The sequence below is a fragment of the Carassius gibelio genome, chromosome A24, assembly GCF_023724105.1.
Source record: "Carassius gibelio isolate Cgi1373 ecotype wild population from Czech Republic chromosome A24, carGib1.2-hapl.c, whole genome shotgun sequence".
NCBI lineage: Eukaryota > Metazoa > Chordata > Actinopteri > Cypriniformes > Cyprinidae > Carassius > Carassius gibelio.
This window is the reverse complement of record NC_068394.1, coordinates 14508330-14534818: the sequence shown is the minus strand read 5'-3', so window position 1 is coordinate 14534818 and position 26489 is coordinate 14508330. Positions and strand designations below refer to the sequence as shown.

Here is a 26489-nt window from a genome sequence, read left to right as displayed (position 1 = left end):
ATTTTCATGTTTAATAATGTTTATTTATAAAATGCAGGGATTCCCAAACATTTTTGTCAACAATACCCCTTAAGATAAAATATTTTACTTGAAATGTCTTTGAGGACGTTAATATTTCAATAATTAAACAACACATGTCCATGTTAACATTCTCCGCTGTTGGTTAATGGCCAGACTCACATGAAGGCAAGCAAATATTGTTTATGTGTGTTTGACTCTTTACATTATTACAACTCACAAACACTCTCCAGTTCTTATATTAAGCCTGGTGTGTGTGTGTGTGTGTGTGTGTGTGTGTGTGTGTGTGTGTGCGTGTGTGTGTGTGTGTTTAATGTTAAGGTCAAAATAAAATAAAATCTAAAAATGTAACTTTTTTTAATTACTTAATACTTAAACAATGTAATACTTAAACAAAGTAATACTGTTTAAAATACTTTTTGATGAATCATTGAGATACTATATAATATAGATTTTATTAATGTTTAGTTTTCATTCTTTATATTTTAAATTATATTTATAAATTATTTTTTTTTACATTACATTACATTTATTCATTGTAATCACAGTTTTAGTCATTTTAGTGCATCAAGATAAAGGAAAATAAGAAATGTTTCCTTGGCAACGTGTTGAACAACATTTATTTATTTATTTATTTTATTTTTTTCAGTTTATTTTAACTTAAGAAACAAAATATTTAAGTTGTTAGGTTTAGTTAACTATAATAACCCTGAATCACATAAAAGAAACACATCAGTAATTCAGCGAGAAACACAAATCTTTATGATTATTTCTGAAGTCACAGCAGTTTATTATACTGTGTATAAACATCAATCAAGTTCATCTACAAATCATTTGCTAGTTCATTGCAATTTTTTCTATAAAGGCACGTAGAATAAAAGCGGGAATGTTGACGAAAGCTCAACGCTTGCAGTAATCACTCAGTCTTTCGCTAATGTTCTGCTGCTTGCGCTGACACTGATCCGGTCTGATAAACACGGGACCTGATTCACTAACATGCCTCGCACATGATTCTGAAACTTCCTTCCCAAAAAGGTGTAAAATAAAGGGTTAATGCAGAAATACAAGCGGGCGATGTTACTGGTGACGTACTGCGCATACAAGAGGCTGCTATTACACTGCTTGGGATCTTGATTATCGTTTATTATCAGTATAATGTTATACGGGCTCCAGAATGTGAAAAACATCAGGACGATGATGAATATGAGCCACACGGTGCGGTGTTTGCCTGTCATCCTCGTGGCCAGGACGGTCAGCGTTATCCTGAAGTAGCAGTAGACGAATACAGTCAACGGCAGGATAAAAAACAACACGAACTGATTATAGAGACTGAAGACTTTCCACTGAGCGTCGCTGGAGTCTTCACACACCAGTCCTTCCATCGGATACTCTTCAACGGTGAAGTGGAGGAAGGGTTCGAGGCTAGCGAGGAGGCTAATGATCCAGACGACTGCAGAAAGCACCACAGCGTAGCAGCTTCTGCGCTGTTTGTTGGCGACCACACAATGCACCACGGCCAGATAGCGGTCGAACGTCATGAGGGTGAGGAAGAGGATGGAGCTGTAGAAGCCCAGATAGTCTGCGACATTGACCAGCTTACACAGAGCTTCTCCAAAGATCCACTGGTCCGAATGATGAACGGCTTGAAACGGGAGTGTGAGGGTGAAGATGGCATTGGAAGCCAGCAGGTTGATGAGGAATATGTTTGTGACCGTGTTGAGCTTTTCGAACTTGTAGAGGACGAGCAGAACCACTCCGTTGCCCAGTACGCTGGTGATGAAGATGATGTAGTAGAAGGGTGGAAGAAAATGTTGGCAGAAGTTGTTGATGGCGATGGTGTTGCACTGAACCGTTCTACCGGTCATCAGAGAATAGTCTTCATAAACGTCTGGTGTTGTGTTAGGCGTTTCCATCTTGGTGGCTACCAACAACCTGCAGGATTGAGCCAGTTTATTCAAATGAAAAGCTGGATAAATAAGTCAGATTGTAGACTTACCCCAAAGTACTGTGTTACTGTCGGTTCATTAATAGAAACTGCAGTCTTCTAATGTGGATGTGTGTCTGTCTACAGCTGCACAAATCTGAATCATATCTTGGAAATCTTCCTCTACTTCCTTTTTATGTGATGTCAGAATTTTCTCAAGACTCGACATGTGTTTAAAACCTTGACAACATACATCATCTCAAGAAACCACAGACCAATCACAAAGTGTCCATTACATTTTATTCACACAAAGTCATTCTTGACAGATTAGATTTGCATCATTTAAAAATATGAATAAAACAACAGATTAGAATTGAATGTTCGATAGAAAAAGATTATAGAAGAGAAAATTGAGATATCCGTATATTCAAGATTTCACTGGAAGACAATATTTATGTAACAAGCACTTTGAATGGACTTACAAAAACAGTATTTAAAATAATTACATCTGCCAAACCTTACACAGCTGAAACACGTTACTGCCAAAAGAGAAGAATAAAATACACAGAACTGAATAGCTTTGATTATAAAGGTTTGTGTTCCTTTTATTTAATATTCAGTGAGGTTAGTGTGTATTTACCTTCCCTTCAGGCAGTGCCAAGAATAAAAAAGTACACAAGTACGTAAATAATATGAAACAACAATTGCTCTTTATTAAATCAACCTAGCCAACAATGTTAAGCAGTTAGTAATTCAATTAAATATGAAAATATGATGGCAGCTGTGTCTTAAAAAGCTGTCCAATCCAACATCCCAAGTCAAGTATTGTTGAAGTCAAGATTAAAAACATATTTTTGCCAAACACAAACATAAACATGAAGCTTATCCCCTTTATTATTAACATCTGTCCCTGAAGTCTTCATTAGTACTAGAACACAAACGAGCTAATGCTTTTATTACTGCATCTCATAACATGTTGCAAACAAAATAGCCATTTGCCTCATAATTAATTAAACTAATGTTCATGACATTGACATCTATCCACATTAATATATTTGCAGTATTGTTTTGCAAATTACCTTATGTATGTACTATTGTGCTAATGATGTTTACTGATCCACTCTTTGTGCATCAAAATGCAGGTTTCATGTCTTTAAATTTCTCTCTAATGACCGTTGTTCTTCTACAAGCTCCTGATGTTTCCTTGCACCGTAGCAATGCACAGACAACGTCCAAAGCCATGTCGGTAAATTCCTCTGGATTTGGCTTTTGTCCGTCTGAGAGCTGACCCCATGTGTTCACTCAAGCGCGTGTGTTAGAAATCGGGCCCTTTACTGTAGCGCTCCTCCCTGAGGTCATATGATTGGTAGCAGATGGACATGTCGCACACTCCGGCCGGCCCGGGGGGACCTTGCTTCCCTGGAACACCCGGAGCCCCGGATTTACCTGTGATTCCCGGAGGGCCCGGAATGCCAATGCCATCACTGCCACGAGGACCCTGAATCCCTGTTGTGTTGAGGGAATACACAATCTGACAGTTACACAAGATTCCTTCCCAACTGCTGCGCGTTTGTGCCGTATATTACAGTCACATGATGAATCAGACATTATTACATTAACCCTCATGATGCATTCAGTATCTATTGACTATTTTCACAGCTTAGGTCTATTTGGACCCAAAGACATTTATAAAAGTCATAATGCAATATTTTTCACATTAAACAATATACTTGATCTGATATTGTAAGTTATGAGCAAATGTCCAAACAGTTTACATGTGAACATGTTATTACTATCTTATTACTGAATTTACAATTTTGTTGTAATCTTTCGTGTGTTGGTGGTTAATGTTCTCTAATTTTGATCAATGTGTTTTCTCACAAAATAATGTTTTTGTTGAAATGCTTTGTTACAGTATTTTGTCAAACATATTAGTGTAACAGTGGTTTACCTACAGCTTATATTCCTACAAATTTTGACCGATGAAGAATAACAATATTTCTGAAATGTGTAGATTATTCTCTAATTTTGATCTCCACTGTGTGTGTGTGTGTGTGTGTGTGTGTGTGTGTGTGTTCATTTGAATTAATATTTCTTGGTGGCTCAAAAAGTTCACATCTGTATATAATCTGTATATGTATTTCTAACAAAACATCAACAAGATAAATATGCAAAAGGTTATTTTTATTTTATTTATTTATTATTATTTTTTACATTAACATAACTTTATAAATTATTTTGTGAAAAGTATTTTTGACACAGGTCCAAAATTACCAGAACATGAATAATTAACATTTTTGTTTAAATGGTAATACATCTTAAAAAAAATCTGACGAATGAATTATGCATTTTGCAAAGTTTGTCCCCTAAAAACTAAAAACTACAGATGTTTTCCTCTGTGTAGAAAAGGACCTGAATGTGTTGTGAGGGTTAATAATGTAGTGATGCGATTGTACCTGTGTCTCCAGGAGGCCCTGGGTATCCTGGTCTGCTCTCTCCTTTATTGCCCTTAAATCCCCTTGTGCCCATGTCCCCTAACAGAGTGGCAAACATGTTATGCAATTAAAATAAAAACCCAAAGCAAAATCCATTTACATAATCTGGAAGTGTTACAGCCAGACGCCTCTGTTACCTTTGACTCCCGGAGGTCCTTGAATGCCCGGAGGTCCTGGGTAGCCCTGAGCACCATGTCTGCCGGGATACCCAGGGGACCCGGTGGACCCTTTAGGCCCTGGAGCTCCAGGGGGTCCCTGCGGTCCCTTAATGGTCTCACAGTGTTCACAGCGCTGAGGATTCATCATCTGCAGTAGCTGCGGCAGCTGATCTGAGAGAGATGCATTATAGTAGAGATGACTGAAGCACAAGGGGTCATATGATGAGAATTTTGAGAAATTACTTGACCCAGTCTGTTCTCACATGCATCGTATTGCACTAAAATGTCAGAAACAACGGACTCTCTTGTGATGTGTGCAGGACTTGCATTTAGATCATCCTCTATCCAACCAACAATCGGTAGAGAGAATGACACCCTACTTTTTTTTCTCTCACTAATCCACTTAATGGAGACATACTGTAATAGGGAATATTGAGTTTATCACTATTTCTGTTACATCACTTATTTAGCATCAAATTCATTAATATACCACCACATTTACATACAATAACGCAATGCCAAAACATGTAAAATTAATTCTAAGAGTTGGAAAACAGGAAGAAAATGGTCATAAGGAAACTCATGAGGCACAAAAAAGAAGCATGACTAATGTTGCTGTTTTCCAAGTCATGTGAAGTAAAAAAATAAATCCAGGATGGTGGACAAGGAAACAGAAAAAATTGATAGTAAAATATACTGTAAATTAGTCAATATTGAAGCATCACTAAAAATGGGTTCACCGAAAAAAAATGGGTTCATTTTTTTAATCCCATGGTCATTTGAAAAACTGAATGATATGTTGCTGCTTGCATGTTTTGTAACTCTTGAAATGGAAACTTGGAAAAGTCCAGTTAGTGAACCTGCTTACATTTTAACAAGGAGGTGGTGGTTATCTGCACGGTTAGAGTACTTTTAGAACTATTTATGACACAACTAATTCTTTAGGTGCTAAAGATGAATTCAAACAGGAGAAAATACTGTAGCAGGCAGAGCAAATACACTTCACAGTGAGAGGAATATTGGAAGAAAATCTGAAATACTAAATTTGGGGGTTATATGAATGTATCTCTGAGGGGAACTGACTGTCTTCAGAAATGTTTAGAAGGTTTTTCCTTTTCATCTTACTTCCATATATAATGCATATTAATGTAGCATTTAAACCACAGTGCTGCTTTGTTTACAGCAGTAACCAGGGAAACGCTGCAATGCTGCTGTTCCAGAAGCGCCACCTGCTGTCACAGAGTGAATCTGTGTCTCATTAGTCTCTTTCACACAGTAATACCAGTAAATTGCCGTAAAATTACCGGAACAACTTCACCGGTAAATTCAAAAAAGCGCTGTTCACACAGTCAATGACATTCAGTCTTTTTTCCGGAAAAGCACCATTCACACATCCATTCCAAAATACCGGTAAATTCTGTGACGTCAATAAACTCTAAACAGCTGTGCTTGTATTTTTAAACATAGAGGGTAATACGTGGTCAGTATTTCTGTTGATGGTTTCATTTTTATGTCAAACTTTAGTATTCATGCAACTGCTTTTGTTATGGAGACATCGTAATAGACGAATGGTTTAAATAATTATACTCACCATTAATAAAACACCTGATGCTGTCGGGAGCCGACAAATTTAGTGAATTTCATCTTGAAAGCAGTAACAGCACAATGAAGTTGCGAATGTAAATTGCAGTCGGTAAGACGCACGACATCGCAGAAAAGGTGCGTTCACAAATGTAGACTATGCTGATCCAAATTCATATCAAATAGTCTATCAGCACAGATAAACAGTTCAGCATTCAAATTGAGTTCAAAAGATATCGCAACGCACCGGAAAAAAGTAATTACCACGAATGTGGGAAATAGTAAAAATATATTTGAATTATTTAATAATAAACTAGTGTTTTCTGAGTCTGTGTGCAAAGGATGAAGTTGCCTGACTCGTCATCACCTCATTAGATGCGCTTCCTAAACGGATTATGATTGTATTGAGATATTTTTGTTGTTTGCTTTTCGATATGTATCTGGGTTTAAAGTTAACACATCGTTACAAGCTTGAGCTGTTTTATATCTTTAGATTTTATTTTAGACAATTTGTGATGATTTGAGAAGGCTAAACTGATCAAACATAGATCAACTCTCTCACTCTGTGCTGGCCGACTAGCAGGATCCACAAATAGATTGACAAAAGTCATAATAGGAACAAGAAATACTTCCACTACTACTTCGTTTGGGATGGTCATTTATTTTTTAGATATTAAGACACAATGTTTTCAGTTTATTTTCATAACCTGACTTTGTCCTGTGAATGCATTGCAAGAAGAAGTTATTGCATCACTAACAGTTCCTCTCAGATGACGACAAATTTCTTCATCCACCCAGATAAGGAGAAGCGCTTTAATTTCACTGTCGCTTCAGTTGGATGACTTTTATTTTATTTTATTAAACAGTGCATGAATGTGTCACATTGTTATGATTAGCCCGGAGTAGACGTCTTACGTCACCGGTGCTCATACCGGTAATTTTCCTTCTGCGTTCACACACAGCAGAATTCAGGCAATTTACTGGTAATGTTACAACTTCTCATGCCAGTAAATTGCCGGAACAAATTTAACGGTATTTTTGAAAAGATCCTGTTCACACAAGATCTCTTTACGGCAATTTACCGGTAATTTAGTGTGTGAAAGGGCTTATTCAGTCCGTCTGCTGCTTCTGTTTTGTGCAGATATGTTTTATATAGCAGCATTTCACAAAGCTATGGTCAGACCATTCTGTTGTTCGTATTCAGATTGTGAAAATATTCAATCTAATTTACTTCAAAAAACTGCCCATGCTACATGTAGTATTTATGTTTGGATCGTGATTAAAGTGCAGTAGTTCTGCAACTGTGTCATGCATTACGATTCGCATAAAGGCACAGTCAGGAAAAATAAAAACAAAAAATAAATTTAAAAAAACCTGATAAACCATGAAACCATCAAAATCCAAGAAAATGATTGTTGGTCAAAAAAGATGTTGGTGTTTTACTGCCACTAACTCTCTTTTCAGCTAGAAACAGGAGTGAATTGTATGTATAGGTACGTTTTTGGGGTTTTGCAAAAATGCATCATTTTTCCCATTGAGTCTATTTGTAACATCGGCTAGTCTTCAGCTTGACCATTAAACATTCATTTTGGGTTGATCTATTTTGGGAGTTTACTCCATATAACAGAAGTCGCGAGTAATTTGATGAGAGCTAGGATTCAGTTTAAGGCATTTGTAGTTCATTTTGTGGTATCCACAAACAAATAAACTATAACACAACTGTCACGGAGACGAACCCCGTGATTCCCTCTACTGGCCAGCAGAGGGCTCCATCTCCGGAATACTGACTCTCACACTCACCTATACTGATTCGCACTACACTACCCATCATCCCCGCACCCCCACTCTGATCACCTACAGGTGCAGCTCATTGGCACGGAGATATAAGCTGCACAACTCCATCAGCCAAACGCGAAGTCTTGTTTTGCTCCGGCTGACATTTCCAAGCGTTATTTCCCGTGTTTGATTTCCTGTTACCAGTACTGTTTTGCTTACCGTCTCTTGAACCCTTGCTGCCTGCCTCTTGACCTTGGATTGTTTATTGGACTCTGAATCTTGCCTGTTTCCCCTGAACCTCTGCTTGTGTTTGACGACGATTCTGATTATCTCTACTGTTGTGTTTGCTGGTCCTGATCCCCGCCTGTACGACCTCGAGTCTTTCAATAAAGCCTGCTAAATGGATTCCCTGTCTGATGAGTCGTTACAGAAGACTTCGCCTCAACCGAATCCAGCGGCTTACGATCATCTGTGTGCTACCATGGCAGCCCAGGCAAATCAGATCGCTGCTAATCAACATCAATTGAATCGTCTCACTTCCGTCACGGAGGAACTGGTAAAGGCTGTTCAAAACCTCCACAGCTCTGCCGTGACGTCAACCCCACCTGCAGCGGTTACCGCTTCCCACATGGCAGGAACGCCAACTCACGTTAATCCTCGACTGGCTTACCCGGAGAAATTTGACGGGGACTCTACCAAGTGTAAGGGCTTCTTACTACAGTGCTCGCTGTTCATTGAACAACAACCCATCCTTTACACCACTGATGCTGGTAGGATCGCCTTCGTGTGTTCATTATTAACGGGAAGAGCTTTGGAATGGATAACGGCGGTATGGCGCGAGGATGGAACGGCGTTCACCACTTTCACTGACTTTCTGATACGTTTCCGTGAGGTGTTTGATCACCCCCGAGAGGGGAAAGGAGCGGGTGAGCGGTTGCTTGAATTATCGCAGGGAGGATTAACAGCAGCGGAATATGCCTTGAACTTTCGCACTTTGGCTGCTCAGACGTCATGGGTGACACGCTGAAGGTATTGTTTCGCAAGGGGCTTAATCACGAACTGCAAACCGAGCTCGCTTGCCGTGATGAGGGGAGAACTCTGAGTGATCTTATTTCACTTACCATAACCATTGATAACCTGCAACGCTCTCGCCGTGTCAGTGCTCCACGCCTCTTCCCCGCTGCGGTAACGCGACCCGTAGAAACTACAGAGCCCATGCAGATAAACTCCTATCATCTGACTGAGGAGGAACGTCACCGTCGCAGGGTTAACCGACTCTGTCTCTACTGTGGCTCTCCGGGACATCTACGAATCACTTGTCCCAATCGCCGCTCTTCTTACACTCCGAAGTCGGTGAGTTTACCTTTTAACTGTGTGTCAGTCCCTCTGATAATCAAGACCGACAGGGTTCAAATAGCCACCACTGCTTTACTTGATTCAGGAGCAGCTGGGAATTTTATATCTGAGGAATTTGCCAGAGGGAATAACATCCCTTTAATTTCATGCACTAATTCTCTGTCTGTAGCCACAATAGATGGGCGCCCTTTGGGGTCTGGGTTGATCACTCACCGCACCCAAGATCTCCAAATGTTAACCGGCCTGCTACACCAAGAAACCATTCAGTTCTACGTGCTCCCTGTATCTAACACCCCTGTTATTTTGGGATTGCCCTGGCTCAGACTGCATGATCCTCAGGTGTCGTGGAGAGAAGGACAAATTCTTAGATGGAGCACCCAGTGTCAGAAATCATGCCTCTCGACCATCTCTCCCATGACGGTACAAGTTGTCACATTAGACTCGGAGACCACCAGCATTCCCAATCTGCCCAAGGAGTATCACGATCTCGTCACCGCCTTCAGCAAGGTACAGGCAAACACATTACCACCACATCGCAGCTATGACTGTGCCATTGATCTCATTCCAGGTTCATCACCACCCCGGGGTCGAATATTCCCGTTATCATTACCCGAGTCAGAAGCTATGGCCAAGTACATCAAGGAGGAGCTGGAGAAGGGGTTCATACGTCCATCCACCTCTCCTGCTTCAGCTGGCTTCTTCTTTGTCCGCAAGAGGGATGGAGGTCTGCGCCCTTGCATCGATTATCGTGGACTCAACGAAATAACAGTAAAGTTTCGCTATCCTCTACCACTGGTGCCCTCTGCTTTAGAACAGTTACGTACTGCACAGTACTACACCAAATTGGATCTGCGCTGCGCATACAACCTCATCCGCATTAGGGAGGGGGACGAGTGGAAGACAGCTTTCTCAACCACCAATGGGCACTACGAATACCGGGTTATGCCGTTTGGACTGGTCAATAGTCCTTCGGTTTTCCAATCCTTTGTCAATGACATCTTCAGAGACATGCTAAATAGAACTGTTATCATATACATTGACGATATCCTAATCTATTCAGATACCCTGGAGGAACATGTCCAACATGTGAGAGCTGTGCTGCAAAAACTCATTGAACATCAACTCTATGCTAAGGCGGAAAAGTGTGAATTTCATACCACCTCCACCACCTTCCTGGGGTACGTCATCAGCCCAGAGGGGGTCGCCATGGATGAGAGTAAAGTCAATGCCGTTCTCAAGTGGTCAGTACCAAGGACACTAAAGGAGCTTCAACGCTTTCTGGGGTTTGCTAATTTCTATCGCCGTTTCATCAGGAACTTCAGCTCTGTGGTTAGTCCCCTCACGTCTCTGGTCAAGAAAGGAGCCCATCGGCTACACTGGGCTGAAGCTGCTCTTCAAGCTTTCCAGGAACTAAAGAGAAGGTTTGTGACCGCTCCCATACTCCATCATCCTGACCCATATCTCCAGTTTCTCGTCGAGGTAGATGCCTCCAACACTGGTATCGGGGCTATTCTCTCCCAACGCCAGGGTTCTACCGGTAAACTCCACCCATGTGCCTTTTACTCCCGCAAACTCAATGCTGCTGAACGTAACTACGGCGTGGGAGACCGTGAACTTATCGCTATGAAAGCGGCCTTCGAAGAGTGAAGACACTGGCTGGAGGGGGCCAACCTTCCTTTCACCGTACTAACCGATCATAAAAACCTTGAGTATTTGCGCTCAGCCAAGCGCCTCAATCCACGGCAGGCCAGATGGTCACTGTTCTTCTCTCGATTCGACTTCTCAGTTACCTACCGTCCAGGCTCCAAGAACACCAAGGCAGCAAGGCCACCCTCAATCCAACGGCCAGGTCGAAAGACTCAATCAGGAAATCACCCGGTTCCTGAGATCATACTGTAGCTCCAACCAAGAAGATTGGGCACGGTTCCTCCTTTGGGCTGAGTACGCACAGAACTCCCTGGTCAAACCAGCTACTGGTATAACTCCCTTTAAGTGCATCCTAGGCTATCAACCGCCCATGTTTCCCTGGTCCGGGGAACCCACCGATGTACCCGCTGTCACGGACTGGCTGCAACGCAGTGAGGAGACTTGGAATCAAGCTCACGTACACCTTCAACGAGCCATCCGCCATCAAAAAGAGTATGCTGACCACCGTCGTCGTCCTGGGCCTGTATACCAACCCGGACAATGGGTGTGGCTCTCTACCCGAGATCTCCGTCTCCGACTACCCTGCAAGAAACTAAGTCCAAGGTACGTGGGTCCCTTCAAGATAACACATCAGATCACTCCTGTTTCATTCCGTCTTGCATTACCTGACACCTATCGCATCTCTCCCACCTTTCATGTATCTCTGCTCAAGCCCGCTGTGGCCCCTGGAGAGGAGGGAGAGGGGAGGTCCCGTGAGCAGAGTCCCCAGCCCGTCCAGATCGAGACTGAGGAAACGTACCAAGTGCGAGAACTTCTTAACTCCAGGCGTCGAGGACGCATCCTGCAGTATCTGGTCGACTGGGAGGGGTACGGTCCGGAGGAACAATCTTGGGTCAACGCTGACAACATACTAGACCCCAACCTCATCACGGAGTTCCATCGGTTACATCCGGAGAAACCGGCCCTACGACCACGCGGTAGACCTCGACGTCGGCTACCATCTCGCGCCAGGAGTCGCTCGCAGGGAGGGGGCTCTGTCACGGAGACGAACCCCGTGATTCCCTCTACTGGCCAGCAGAGGGCTCCATCTCCGGAATACTGACTCTCACACTCACCTATACTGATTCGCACTACACTACCCATCATCCCCGCACCCCCACTCTGATCACCTACAGGTGCAGCTCATTGGCACGGAGATATAAGCTGCACAACTCCATCAGCCAAACGCGAAGTCTTGTTTTGCTCCGGCTGACATTTCCAAGCGTTATTTCCCGTGTTTGATTTCCTGTTACCAGTACTGTTTTGCTTACCGTCTCTTGAACCCTTGCTGCCTGCCTCTTGACCTTGGATTGTTTATTGGACTCTGAATCTTGCCTGTTTCCCCTGAACCTCTGCTTGTGTTTGACGACGATTCTGATTATCTCTACTGTTGTGTTTGCTGGTCCTGATCCCCGCCTGTACGACCTCGAGTCTTTCAATAAAGCCTGCTAAATGGATTCCCTGTCTGATGAGTCGTTACAACAACTCTGAAATCAATGACATCAAGGCAAAAAAATGGTTGGTTTTCAAGGCATAAGTGATTCAAGTTGACTGTTGATTCCAGTGGAGAGAAAAAAAAAACTCCCTGGAGTTTCTGTCAAAGTACAGTAGATCATTTCAGATCAGTCAGTTTTAAGTCTCTGTGATGGTAAGGCCACATGTAGACACTATGAAGTGAGGCAGCTCACTAGGTTTGTAAGTGGACCACAGGGGAAAAAGTAAAATGATAACAGATTGTACTATATTACTTTAATTCAAGGCAAAGTGGAAAACTCTGATAGCTCAGCAAGTTTCCGTAACAAAAGCTCCTTTCTAGTGAACTTTGCTTTTATCTAACAGCTTTAATTGGAAGCCCCATGCTATTCTCGGCTCTTTACATATCAGGCTTGTTCGTATTATAAAAGGGAAAAGAAAGCGTTCCTTGTGCTCTTTGTTCTCAAGAGAATAATGACCTTGAACAAGGTCGGATACTCACTTCTCAAAATGTCCCCACAGAGTTTTATTAAGGACTCCTCTGAGGGAGGCTTACCCTGAAACACACATTGAGTCACTCATTAGATGGCGTCGCTACATGAAAAACACATAGAGATGAGAAGTCTTCACAGATAATACAGGAAGAGACTCAATTACACAGTCTTGACCTCGGGCCTTGTTGTTTCTTTCATGAATCAGTTCAAATGATGCGTCCTGACATTGCTCCAGCCCATGCCCTACTTTGTTTACAATGTGTCTATTTCTTACAAAAGGAAAACCTGGTGGCTGTAACAAAATTGTAATTGCTATCATGTAGTTGTGAGAACTGTGAGAATACTCACAGGCTTCCCTGGAAAACCCGGAGCGCCGGGAAGCCCTGGCAAACCATCCTGACCGGGGAATCCACGCGGTCCGACTACACCCATGTGTCCCGTGTCTCCCTTATGTCCGTCACGACCTTTGACCCCAGTTTCACCCGGCGTACCTTTCTAGTAGATTAAAAACACCACTCTTAAAGCCTACTGTACATGCATACTTGCATTACTTATATACTTTTTATTAGTATTTATTCATATATTAATTAGAAATTAAAGGTAATTTAACAAACCTATTTTCAATTAGTAGCCAAGGCAACTTTTGACATTTTCATTTAAACTGAAATTTTTCAAATATTTAAATTAACAAAAAATAGTCAATAATAATAGCCCTGATAATATGCCACCATATTCAGGTAGACTGAAAAATAACAAATAAATAAGTTACATTTTAACTTTAGTTGAGCAGCAATATGTAAAGTTAAACTTTTTCATATCAAATAATCACAATATTATATTCTGCAGCTCTAGTGTGGAGCTAACCTACAGTACAGAAATATTTAATAAACATACTCAATTTCTTTACATTCTTTTAAAGGAAGCGACTGATTTGCATATGTCTGCTACTGATTTAATATAATAAATAAACAAAACACAAAATAATAAATATACATGGGATATTTCCTTTAGCTGTTCTGACAGCACGCTGAAAGCAGCTTAGTCTAACTCTCAAGCTGTCGAATGTAAACGCCTGAAAGCGCTCTGAAGTGCTCTGCTGTCCCATGTGACTTCCTTGTTAGGAGGCGGAGACCATCGGGTTTCTTGTGTAATAGGCAGGATTTGTTTAAAGGTGACTGAGTCGTGTAAATTTGCAAACCTCTCCTTTGCTGCCTCTGGGTCCCACTTCGCCCTGATTCAGGAGGAACGAGAAAGAGGAAACGTTTGTGATGAAATCAGAGAGAGATCAGTTTTCACAGCAGGCAACAGGAGGAAAAGCTCAGGGAAACCCCACGAAATGATTCTCAAGCCCTGCATGTGTTTTGCACACTGAGTCACGTCCAAAAAGATGAACATTTCAGTGTCTGCGCATCGGACGGTTCAGACTACAATAATGTGTACGAGTTCATACAATCAAACAGTGAAGCAAAGCGTTACAAAACCCTGTTGATCTTTCTCACCATTTATTTTGTATGCATCTTTTTTGACGAGTTTATAGATGGATATAAATGACGTGTCCAGACATGTATAACACAAACATACATATAATATTATTGCCATTTCAAATAGGTATCATATATGTTTTTACTTCAAATGACAATTTTCCTAAATGGAAATTGCTGTTTCATGACAGGTGTGAAGTCTTGTTTTGATTTTACAAACTGTCAATATTATTTTTGACACAAATCAGTATATTACTGTTGCTGTAGGATTTAAATCGTAAAACAAAGACCGTAAATTAGCAGTAAACCACCAGAGCAATATGCAGCGCAGCTAAAATATTCATCCAAAATATTACGGAAAAAGAAAACATCAATGCGGAGTCAATGCATCAATAATGGCGGTCGATGTTGAGGTGCGGCGCTGTAAGACGACACGCCCCCTGCTGGGTGAGAGGAGATTGTACACTTACTGGAAAACCAGGGAATCCTGGGAGGCCTTTGCTGCCTTTTTCACCCTGTGAATGAGAGGAGACGGTGTTAGCAGGAGTCCCAAACTCTGAAAGGTTATCATTAGCATTCAAAACAGTAGGTGGCTCCCTATAACCTTTAGAAGACTGTGTCACATCCCGTTTAACTGAGAGACACTGAGCCAACAACACTTAGTGTACCCTACTGAGACTGCAGCAGTACACTACACTAATCATACTGCAGCAGTGTCAGCATGAGAACTATCACTGGAAATTACTGATTATAATATTAGGACATTTATGATTTAGCAACCATGCTTTCATAAACCCAAACTACATTTTATTTAGTAAGGGTTTTTTTTATTTGTTAGGGACAAATTCCATTTTAAATATACACTGAATATATGTGTAAACGGTGAAGCTCGAAGGAATATATTTTTTAAATTGAAAGGATATTTAGTGTCAACTTTAATATACCAAAATATATTTCAAAATGTATTTCAGAGTCAAGAAAATGTGGATGGAGTAGCCTACTAGAGATCAAAACTTTATAATAATTTAATCATGTATAATTTACATATATATATTTCAATACATTTTTTTAAGACATTGTAAGGTATCTTCCTGCTGATTTTGATTCAAATATGTTATAATATTCATGCAAGTAATAAATAAACAAACATTTTCTTCATATGTGACACACGTGAATGTATTTTCATTAATGTAAATATATGGAGAGCAAAATATTGTTTTAAATATAAAAAAGTAGATTTAATTTATTATAAAAGTGTAATAAATTATTATTATTATTAAAGGACCGCCGGCTGGCGCTCTGGGAGATCTGAGGGTTACAGTGAGAGCTTCTCCGCCGGGCCACGCCCCACGGACCTCTATCTCCTCCCGCTGCGCCTGTCCCGTGCTGCTGCCGATTAATTCTGCTGGGCAGTCTTACAGCGGCCCCAGCGTGTCTTCTGGTGCGCCACCGAGGATCAGATGTCGATTGCTGCATCGGGGGATGGGTTATCGACCTCTGAGGATGAGGATTCGGCGGGGCTGCCCCCCTCGGGGGGTGTCGCTGCTGCCGAATATGACTTGGAGTTGTCGGCCATGCTTGCCCGGGCAGCCGTGAGTATCGGGCTGGAGGTAACTACACCGCCCAGCCCCGAGCCCTCGCGGCTGGATGATTGGTTGCTCGGTGCGGAGCGCGGCCCACAACCTCGTTCTGCCCCGGTTCCTTTCTTCCCGGAGGTGCATGAAGAGGTGACGAAGTCGTGGACGGCCCCTTTCACGGCCAGAAACCGCTCGTCTCCCTCTTCCATCCTCACCACCCTCGATGGCGGGGCAGCCAGGGGGTACGTGGGTACGTCTCAACTCGCCCGTCATCTCCTCCTCTGGAGTCTCAAGTCGCTGCGCGCTATCCACATCCCTACAGGCAATCCCATATGTGTATTCTTCCACGGTAAGGTTTCCCTCTTGGCAAACCTGTGTCTTCCCTTGACAGACCTGCTCTGTCAGTCTCTTCTGGCAGCTGTTCCATCCCTACTCTAAGGTAGGACCTGCCTCAGAGACCCATTTCATATGTAGTACTGCCCCCCAGGCCAGTCCATATCAGTATCTCCACATGTCACCTCCCTACAGGTAGGATGTGGTCTCCGTAGCGACCTTTTCCTAAGGCTCGCTTCCCCATCATCTTGCCAAGCTGTAAGAACAAATAGGGAAGATTTGAAGCAATCTTTCTCCGAAGGTTGAAATCCCTTCCACTAACTTTGTGTGGGAGGAACAGCAGCGTGGCCTCCTCCAGCAGCGATGTACTCTCCCTTTGGCCCCTTCGGTACCAAGGTCAGTGAATTTGTGCTGGGGCTTTGGGAAGGTTACGACCTTAAGCGTATCTTTTGAGGCACGCCAGGCTTTTGTTGACAATTGCAGCGCCTCAGGGTTGTGACGGTGTTCAGGTTGTGTCGTTTTCCATAAGACCCCATATGTCGTTCGACATAACTCATAGTGACCGACAGATAGGGAACGTCTCGTTTACGTACGTAACCCTCGTTCCCTGATGGAGGGAACGGAGACGTTATGTCCCCATGCCACAACCTTGAACCGGTCGCTGTTGCCGGGACACGTTCTCGGCTCCTCAGCGTAAAACCTAATGAGTGGATGCACCTATCGCCCTATTTATACCCGTTGGCACGGGAGGTGGCTCAGGTATCTTAAATCCACAAGCCAATTTTAATTGCCGTTTTCTCTTAAACTCAGAGATGATTGGACTCCCAAGTGAGACCCCATATGTCGTTCGTCATAACGTCTCCATTCTCTCCATTAGGGAACGAGGGTTACGTACGTAACCGAGACATTCAGCAATGTTTTACTTGTATTAATGTCATTAAATTAATCTGTTTATCATATTAATCTCATCAGGAGACATGTACAAAAATGACTTTCTTTTATTGCATCTTGCTGTTCTTTTTGAAGCTCAAACATTTTGGTTTCTTGGACTTGTGTGCCATTTTTGCATCACTAGCAGGTTTCGTTGGCCATTGCTCATCAAACAGACACAGCAATGTTTGCTCTGCCTCTGATGTCTCATTTCTACTAATCTCGGTCTATAGAGATGAGATTTGATTTGATCTTCCAAAAAATGACACATATCAGTTTTAAGAGTGATAAAGTTAACCGTTTCCACTAATTCCGCACTAAGCTTATCATTACGACTCAAACATCTAGTTTAGAGATACATCTGAGATCAGAAACGAATCTGAATCTGTATTGAAGCCAAATCTAAACCATTTGATAAATCATACAGTATTAGTCAAAAGCATTGTTTAAATGTGAAGGAAATGACTGGGATCCACCTGAATGCCTTTGGCTCCCGGTTCTCCTCTCTCTCCCTGAAAATAAAAGAGAAACATCGACTCACTTCTACCTTCAGTTCTCTAGCATATCAGTATATCAAAAACTACATTTAATGAGCTGAAACGCCAGGAGATTAGGCTTATCTTCCTTACAAGCAGATGCTTTATCCAAAGTGACTTAATAGATGTATGGCAGAGACAGCACTGGCACTTCTCTATGCATCTTAATACTGCATATACAGAATGAACATGTATGTATAGACATATAAAACATACAGTGAGTAGCGTGTTCAACCTCAAGACAGGCACATCCCTGATGGACACTACAACTAAGTGTTTCAAAACATGAGAAAGTCTGAACTTTGATTCATTAGTGCTGCATTAAATTGATCAAAAGTGTCAGTAAAGACAGTTATAATGTTACAGTAGATTTCTATTTCAGATAAAAGCTGTTCTTCTGAACTTTCTGTTCATCTGTGAATCCTGAAAAATAAAATGTATCACAGTTTCCACAGAAATATTGAGCAGCACAACTGTGTTCAACACTGATAATAATCAGAAATGTTTCTTGAGCAGTAAATCCTCATATTATTCTGATTTCTGAAGATCATGTGACACTGAAGACTGGAGGAATGATGCTGAAAATACAGCGGAGCATCAGAGAAATACATTACACTTTAACACAGATTCACAGAGAAAACAGCTGTTTTAAATTGCAAAAAATATTAACATTTTTTGATCAAATAAACACGGCCCTGGTGAGCAGAAGAGACTGTATTTTGAGCACTAGTGCATGCAGGTGTTTAATGAGGACGGCAGCGTCACCTTGTGTCCTTTAAATCCAGGAAGGCCCATGGCTCCCTGAAGTCCTTGAAATCCCGGCTCACCCTGGACACCCTGAGAGATTCATCAAACCTCTGAGAATAACCTCTTCACCTCACTTATCCACACAGCTCTGAAGGCGAACTTCACAACTGAGTGACTTAATGCACAAATCTAAACTACAAAAGACGAGACTCTTACCTTTTGACCTGCGGCTCCAGGAGTTCCTGCATCTCCCTTTTCTCCTGCGTTACCCTGAACACACACAACACATATATAAACACACTTATATAATTCCTCCACTAAAACCTAGCTAGAAGAAGCCATTTGTTTCCATAGACCGATAAAAAAAGACTATTAATCACTCTAAATATTAAATGAAATACTGTTGCAAACCCAGCAATCTAAATGGTTTTGTTCAGCGTGCTTCTATAATCCATTTGATAAGAGCACAAATCCAGGAACAGAGTAAATGTAATCTTAGCACGGCTATTCCCACCTGATTCAAGGCAAGGTATTAGCATAATTGCTAAAGGTGATGTTTGGAGCAGACCAACCTTGGGGCCGCGGAGTCCGTCTGCTCCAGAGGGCCCTGAAGGCCCCGGCGTGCCCTGAAGGATTCAATCAGACAGGATTCAGAGTTAAACACTGCCTGAATAACACACAGGACGCTGATAACACACAGCGGCTCGCTCGCGCACTGCAAATACAGCTTCAGAAAAACTCCAGGAGATACTTATTTGACCAGAATAGGAAAATGAACTTAAACCAAAATGCACAGTAAGAAATAACATAAATTTAAGAAATTATGATGTGAAAAAAAAAGATATAAAAATGACTTTTTGAAAATGATTTTAATACACAGGTTTCTGCAGGCCATAAAATGTCTTAATTCACGTTTTGACAAATAAAGGCCTAAAAAAACAGAGCAGGGATTGAATGTTGCATGAGCCAAAAAAAAAAAAAAAAAAAAAAAAAAGATTATCTTCCTCATTTTTATTATTATTATTATTTTTTTTTTTTTTTTGTCTTGTTTTCTAGTACAGTTATCTAAAACATCTTTACATCGAGGCACATGTACTGGAGATACAAAATTACGATATGAAGATTCTGGGAAATTGAACAAAAAGTGAGTTTATGTTTATAACAACGGGAGGGAAAACTTTTTAGCTTTGAATTGAGCCGGTGTTTCTGAGCCCAACTCACTTAATTTTGATCAGTTTGTCAGAAAACACAGCATCTTATTTTGTTATATCGCTTCTCGAGTAAATGTATCTTGATTTAGGAATCTTTGTAATTTTTTGCAGTGTGATCAGTGAAGGTAGAGTACTGTAAAAGTTGTATGTATGCATGTATTTCTATTATTATTATTTAATAATAGAAAAGTAATGGAAGTTGGAAGCTTTCTTTGTAAACTTTGAAGCATTGCGAATGCAAGACATCAGAGACCGTACTGACATATTCTGTTCCATTTACTCTTAGTCGTTGAATGGTCCTGTCTTAAATGTAGCTCCAGAAAGCCTGTGTTCAGATCTCATCCAGCACTAGATGGCAGCAGATCACGGCAAACACAGACTGAATGTTTGGCTCTCTCCATCAGAGGTCACCCTAACATTGTGTTCCCCCGTCCTGGAGCGAGCGCTGGTGAGTGTTTGACCCCTGTCCAGCTCTACAGCTGCCTGGGACTCCATCCAGTCCAGTTTCTCTGAAGTGTCCCATTTGAACAGGTCAGTGCACAGATGGTAAGGGACGTTTACTCACAGGAGATCCTCTTGGCCCAGGTGATCCTTTCTGTCCAGGTGCTCCTCTCGCACCCTAAACTCATGAAACACAAGACGGATAGCATGGGTTTGTGATACGCCATGTCACAATTAAAGATGATGCATGTGTTACTGTAGGTTTTTAACCTCATTTACTCATCTTACACTGACTGAATCTGGCTGCACATGGGTGAACTTCACAAAACCTGGTCACATTTCATTCATAAATAAAATATATTGCGCACCATTAACATGAATTGTTGTGAAATTATTAATTTTAAATAAATACGTTTTATTATTATTATCCAAATTCAATACAATATAATATACAATTATATATTTAACAAAAAAAAACACACCTATTTATTAAACTGCAAAAATAAATGTAATAATAATAATAATAACATTTATGTACAGTATGTAAGTGTGCATGTATGTGTGTGTATGTGCATTGGTTGGTGGTTAAAGTAGTGTCCAAAGTAGCACAAGCAAATCTCAAAACTCCCAATATGCCGTCTCCATACCTAAAACACATATTTTACAGCCACTGATATCCATATTGATCATAAACGAGTTAAAAAGCGTCCTACCAGTGGCCCTCCTTCACAAAACCTCATCAGAGGTAGAATGCTAAATTAATTTATGCAACATTTCAAACCTGTAACCCATGTGGGAAACTCAATCCATGAGATTTTAAAAGTAAAGTAAAGAAGAAAAGAAGTAGACCTGACATCCCTGCACCGGACAGGAGCTGAGGAGTCAGATCTGACTGAACCGAGTGTGTAGTAGTCTACAGTATGTGTGTGTGTGTGTGTGTGTGTGTGAGTCCATACCTGCGCTCCGCTCGCTCCCTCCTCACCGGGAAGACCACGCATTCCCTGGAAAGAACATGAGATGTGATTCGCATGGGTCACTCTGACAGACGGGACAAGTGTGTTTCACACATCAAGGCCTCGCTGTTATTCCATCATTCATCACGTTCTTCTTCTCCGGTTACTGTTATTACAGCATTACCAGGATGCCACTCAATTAATCTACGCTCTGGCAAAGCTATTGCTCAAATAGAAGCCTGCCAAGAAAAAGAACACAATTGACTCTCTGACATTCACACATTTCTACTGTCTGTTTTTCTAGCCCGCTAAATTACTTTAATTGAGATCCATTAAAAACGTCCTCCATCCATCTGCTTCCTCTGAGGCTCCGGTGCGTGGCAGCGATGAACCCCGTGTGATGAGAGAACAAGAAGTCAAGAACATTATAATGTGTTAAAATTAGCTAGCTCTGTTAGCACCATCATCTCAAACATCTGACTGCATTAGATCCTGCTCTGTTTTAACATCAAGAGTCTAATGCCAGTAATACCACAGACTTTTAATTACATTATTATTATTATTATGTATTCATGTGTTTATCAGAAAAATTATACTACAGTAATAAGATACAAATTGCCTAAAAAGTGCCCCAAGGTTTAATACCTTAAAATAAAAAATATGATGTATAGATCTTTATTATTTATATGAAAAATAATAATAATATGAATTATCTAAAAAGTTCCAAAATAATGAATTTATTATTATTATTATTATTTCAAATATATTATTTATATACATTTATTTTTTTCATTAAAATATTTTATTTTTATAAAAACTGTTATTTCATTTATTTGTCATTAGCAGTATTTTTGATAATATAAAGAGAATCATAAAAATAACTGGAATTAGCAATAAATAAATAAATAAATAATGGGGGGGGGGCTAATTCCTTTTAATACAGGACCACGAAAACTTTAAAATACGTCATATTTTACATTAAAGGGTTAAACAGATTCTTAACAAAATTAAAACTGAAATGTTTAAATAACATGCACCAGCTGTTCCCCTTAAAAATGCTGCATAACTTCTTTTTTGTGCATTTGTACAATGAAAATGTAAATATCTTAACAGCCGAGTGACCGTAAACTGTAAAGTACCACTATTTTCTCCAAATATGAAATGTGAGAACAAACACCTCTTCCTTCCTGCCACAAACTGAGTAATAAGTTCCCACAGCTGTGTGCTGATGTCTGTCTGTTACTGGGACTCAGACGAGGGTCCCGCATTACACCCAGATCTCTCAGCACCTGCCTCAGTGTTTGCATTCAGGAGACACATCTTCTGTTGCAGCTTCAGAACTCAACAACAACAAGCGTGCGACCGGACACAGACTCCAGCCATGCATCACAGCCCCCTGTGTGTCGCAGGTTAGCAAAACACCTGAAACAGCGATTCCACCATCCTCAGAGACTACAGAAACAAGAGTAGGAACCAGCGGAAGATGCCTGCATATTATCTGGCATTAATGAGTCATATTATAGTGAGTGGCTCCATCGATCGCGTTTCACTCAAAGACTCTTCTTCTTTCAGAAAAGCTGAACTACATCGAAAAGAAAAAGCCTTCCCTGGTTTAATTTAAGAGGAAACAGCGCAGAAATGTAAGAGCAGGAAGAGAGACTGTAAAAGTAATTAAATTAAAAGATTAAATGAGTCACACCTGACTAGAAAAACTAGCAAACTAGCACTGCATGAATAAAATTAGACCTTTAAAGGAAAAAATAAGCACCTTCTAGTGCAAAAAAATAAATAAAACCTTAACTAAATTTACAAATAAACACAAAAACACAAAAATGTCAGGACTAACATTACACTGCAACAAAGGCATAAAAACATAAATGTAAAGATCTAATGTTTTCTCCATGAGATTCTCCCTTACTCCTGAATGAGAGTAGTCTAACAGGTTCAACAGCAGCGCTTCCTTCAGACTCAGTTTTTAAGTGTGTGGGGCACATTAAGAAGGAGAACAGACTTGTATATTTTTGTGTCCGGATGCCAGTCTCTGTTCTCCACCGAGACTCGTGTTCATTTGACGAGCAGCTTGTGAAAACGAAATTATTTCATCTTGACTGTGTGTATGGATTTAACCCACATGTAGATCAAATATGAAATCCAGTTTTCTCTTGTTACTGTGTAGTGCTCTCAATCAAGAAGGCAAACAGAGCTAATGATAATTCATTACAGCTGTAATGTGTAAATAAAGGTACAAGCGAGTGGCTCTTGTCTGTGCTAGTTTCTATGATATTCTGTTCATAGATACGACTCAAGTGCATGCAACTCTGTCAAACACAGAATAAAACAATTCAATTGCAACTTTTAATCGAATAATAAGTTTATCTCACAGTTCATATTTCTCTTCTGACTACTTGCAACTCGAGTTTATTTCTCAGTTCTTTTTTTTTCAGAATTAAGAGATAAAAACTAAGCATTGTGAGATATAAACTAAGAAATATTAAATATAAACTAAGAATTTTGTATATAATCAAAATTGTGAGATATAAATTTGCAAATGCAATTGCAAAAAAAAAAAAAATTGAATTGAATTGAATTGAATTGTTTGAATTGTAACAAAAATTGACAGTTACCATATTACATTATTTTATATTCTGTGGCAGAAAAATAAAACTGAATTGCAACATTTTCAGTTGCACTCTTCTGACTCTATATAATGCATTCCAGATTGAAAAATTGTGAGAGACAAAGTCAAAACAAAACAAAAAAGTTGCAATTAACTTTTTCTCTCTCTTTAACCCTGTGGCTATGAGGCCAATTAAATTAGTGACAACTGCTCTTGTGAGAACGTCCCTCTCCTGGCCTCAGAAAGTGAAAGATTTTAGTGGATCACTCCAGATTGTAAAGATTTAGATCAAATCTCCTTCTTTTTGGTCACATGTACAGGATGTTTTGACATGGAAACACAGCTCCCTGCTGTAGACGGCAGGTGTAGAGCGAGAGCGATGGGAACATCAGATTCTTCTGTTGACATGCTGGCTCTCGTCGTGCCCGTACACTTATAAACCCTGCGCTCTACAGCAGATCCTTCTTCATTTAGTCGTTTTACTTCATGACACCACTGCGAGACGACTGTCAGATTTCTGACACGGCTAATTATGAAGAGCTTCAAAGTTTTACAGTCAACATGTGCAAATGATGTTTGTCTAGATTAAAAGTGTAGTACTAAACTGGTGGGATCACTTTAGATATGAATTTACATACATCTGACAGATATTTAACAGATGCATCTTTTATTAAAAGAGGAAGTGACTCACAGGAACTCCTCGTGGTCCGTCAGCGCCCGGCAGCCCAGAGTCTCCTTTCTCTCCCTGAGAAACAAACACAGACGGATTGACCAACATATCACCTTCTTCAGATTGTGCCACTAAGAATCATTCGCTGCTCGTATGTCGCTCATATTACGTCATTACATATAACTGTCGTGTCTACAAGAAAAACATTTAAAGTGAGATTGAAATCATGCCTGTTTTCATAATACATGGTGTTTACATGAGAAATGCTAAGCAGGTGTAGCGATTGATATAAAGGGCTACAAATAACATATTTCTGAAACATTTACATGACCAAATCCCTCATTAGATTGCAATCAGAAGTTATTACAAACATTTTAAAATGTGAAAAAGTCTTATGTAGCATGATGCTACAGTGTGCATGAGTGGTCACGTAGCATGTGTTTTCCATCACTATTGAGGAACATAAAGCATGCTGTATGGCCGAAAAAAATTATCACAATAAAATGGTTCATATCAGTCAGTATCGATAAATAACACGATAAATTTCAGGTCTTTATTTATTTCATGTTTAAAAGCAAAGGTGTTCGTAAAAGTTAAGTACAGTAGAAACAGACTGTTAGATGAACATGACGAATATGTCATTCTTTTGAATTCTTTACACTCTTTCTTTCTCACCAGTCACTTTTCCTTGACAAAAATAAATATCTTAATAGAATTAATTTCTTAGTTTCTGCATGTTCTTGATATTGTTTTAAATCATGAAGCAGGTTCGATGACGAGTATCTTCAGCACAGCAGGCTGCAGTATTAATAATGTTATTTTAAAATGTATTTATTTATTTCTGTTAGAAACACACATTTGACAGTAGTAGCTTGAGTTTGGATGCAGATGTAAATTCATGTTCATTATCAAAAACAGCAACATGTATAAAAATTGTGGTTGCACTTTATTTTACAGTACGTGTACTTACATGTACTTATAGTGTACTTACAGAGTATTTATCTAAGAAAGTTCTGGTAATGCAAGGTAACTACATAGGGTAGGGTTAGGTTTAGAGGTAGGTTCAGGGTTAGTACCTAGTTATTACATAGTTATTGTAATTACTATAATAAGTACATAGTATGTACATGAGGAACTGGACTGTAAAATAAAGTGCCACCAAAATTGTAACAACCTAATTTTTATACTGTGAAATGTAATTATTCTGACTGTTTAAGTTTTATTGAAATTAACCATTAGTCTTCCATAGTAGATGTATAATAACATTTGATGTACTGTATAGAGGTCGACGGAGATTGGATTTTGCCGATACCGATAGCAAGATTGGACCACACTGGCCGTTACCGATTAATTAACCGATAGTTTTAAAAATGGATACTGAAAAAAAAATACTTAAAAAGTGCTTTATTTACAAAAAAAAAAAAAAAAAACATACAAATTATTTGAAGTAGCAGTAGTAGTAATAATAATAATAATAATAACAGTAATAGTAAATGTTGAAATTACCACACTCTGAAAGGGCCCTATGAAATATGTTAATTGTTTTCCTAAATTCCATTTTATTTATAAACAAATTATGTTATTTACATTTTCTGGATTCTGTTTTTTATCCACTCCTTTTTAATAGTTAAAGTAAAGTTTATTAATCATAAAATAAGTCTAATTAAATAAAATAATGAAACTTGTACATTTTCAAATCAATTTGATAAAAGTTTAACAAAAATTACATGATTAGGGCCCTATGAAATGTTTTATTTTTTCTGACATCGTAAATTATATTGCGATATCAATATAAATCAATATGCGTTATGACCCAGCCTACTGAATGCTTATTGGCTCACAGACTTATATGAGATTAACCTCTTAGATATCAAAATTTGGTTTCAAACGACAAGACGTTTTTCAATACTCGTTGGAATCCAGGCAATTCGGTTACTGCCTAAAAAATATTAAACTCGACTCCCAGCCCTATATGTAACAACGATGTGAATAAATCTAGTCTAAATTGATCTTGTGCTGGAAATAGCACAAA

The 26489-nt window shown here is 39.9% G+C and overlaps 2 protein-coding genes across 3 annotated transcripts in view; both read right to left on the bottom strand.

Moving 5' to 3' along the window:
• Positions 1-622: 622 nt before the first annotated feature.
• LOC127946270 (C-C chemokine receptor type 1-like) lies at positions 623-2114 on the bottom strand. 2 transcript variants are annotated; one of them, XM_052542735.1, is made up of 2 exons: positions 2015-2114; positions 623-1939 (listed from the first exon to the last, which is right to left on the bottom strand). In XM_052542735.1, the coding sequence occupies exon 2, from the start codon at positions 1929-1931 to the stop codon at positions 939-941; it is 993 nt and encodes a 330-aa protein (XP_052398695.1). In that variant the 5' UTR covers positions 1932-1939; positions 2015-2114; the 3' UTR covers positions 623-938. The 2 variants fall into 2 exon arrangements, with proteins under 2 accessions (XP_052398695.1, XP_052398694.1); XM_052542734.1 differs by having other exon boundaries at positions 624-1950; positions 2015-2096.
• A 102-nt stretch (positions 2115-2216) lies between these two features.
• Positions 2217-26489, bottom strand: part of si:dkey-225n22.4 (collagen alpha-1(XXI) chain) — a 42135-nt gene continuing 17862 nt past the window's right edge. The window contains exons 16-29 of the mRNA XM_052542728.1: positions 24479-24532; positions 21174-21218; positions 20342-20395; positions 19138-19191; positions 18782-18835; positions 18584-18655; positions 17759-17794; positions 14913-14957; positions 14160-14192; positions 13310-13456; positions 12970-13024; positions 4575-4766; positions 4399-4476; positions 2217-3448 (exon numbers count right to left, since the gene is read on the bottom strand). Of these exons, the coding sequence (XP_052398688.1) occupies positions 3258-3448; positions 4399-4476; positions 4575-4766; positions 12970-13024; positions 13310-13456; positions 14160-14192; positions 14913-14957; positions 17759-17794; positions 18584-18655; positions 18782-18835; positions 19138-19191; positions 20342-20395; positions 21174-21218; positions 24479-24532 (1110 nt within the window). The 3' untranslated portion in view covers positions 2217-3257. The remainder of the gene's footprint in view (positions 3449-4398; positions 4477-4574; positions 4767-12969; positions 13025-13309; positions 13457-14159; positions 14193-14912; positions 14958-17758; positions 17795-18583; positions 18656-18781; positions 18836-19137; positions 19192-20341; positions 20396-21173; positions 21219-24478; positions 24533-26489) is intronic.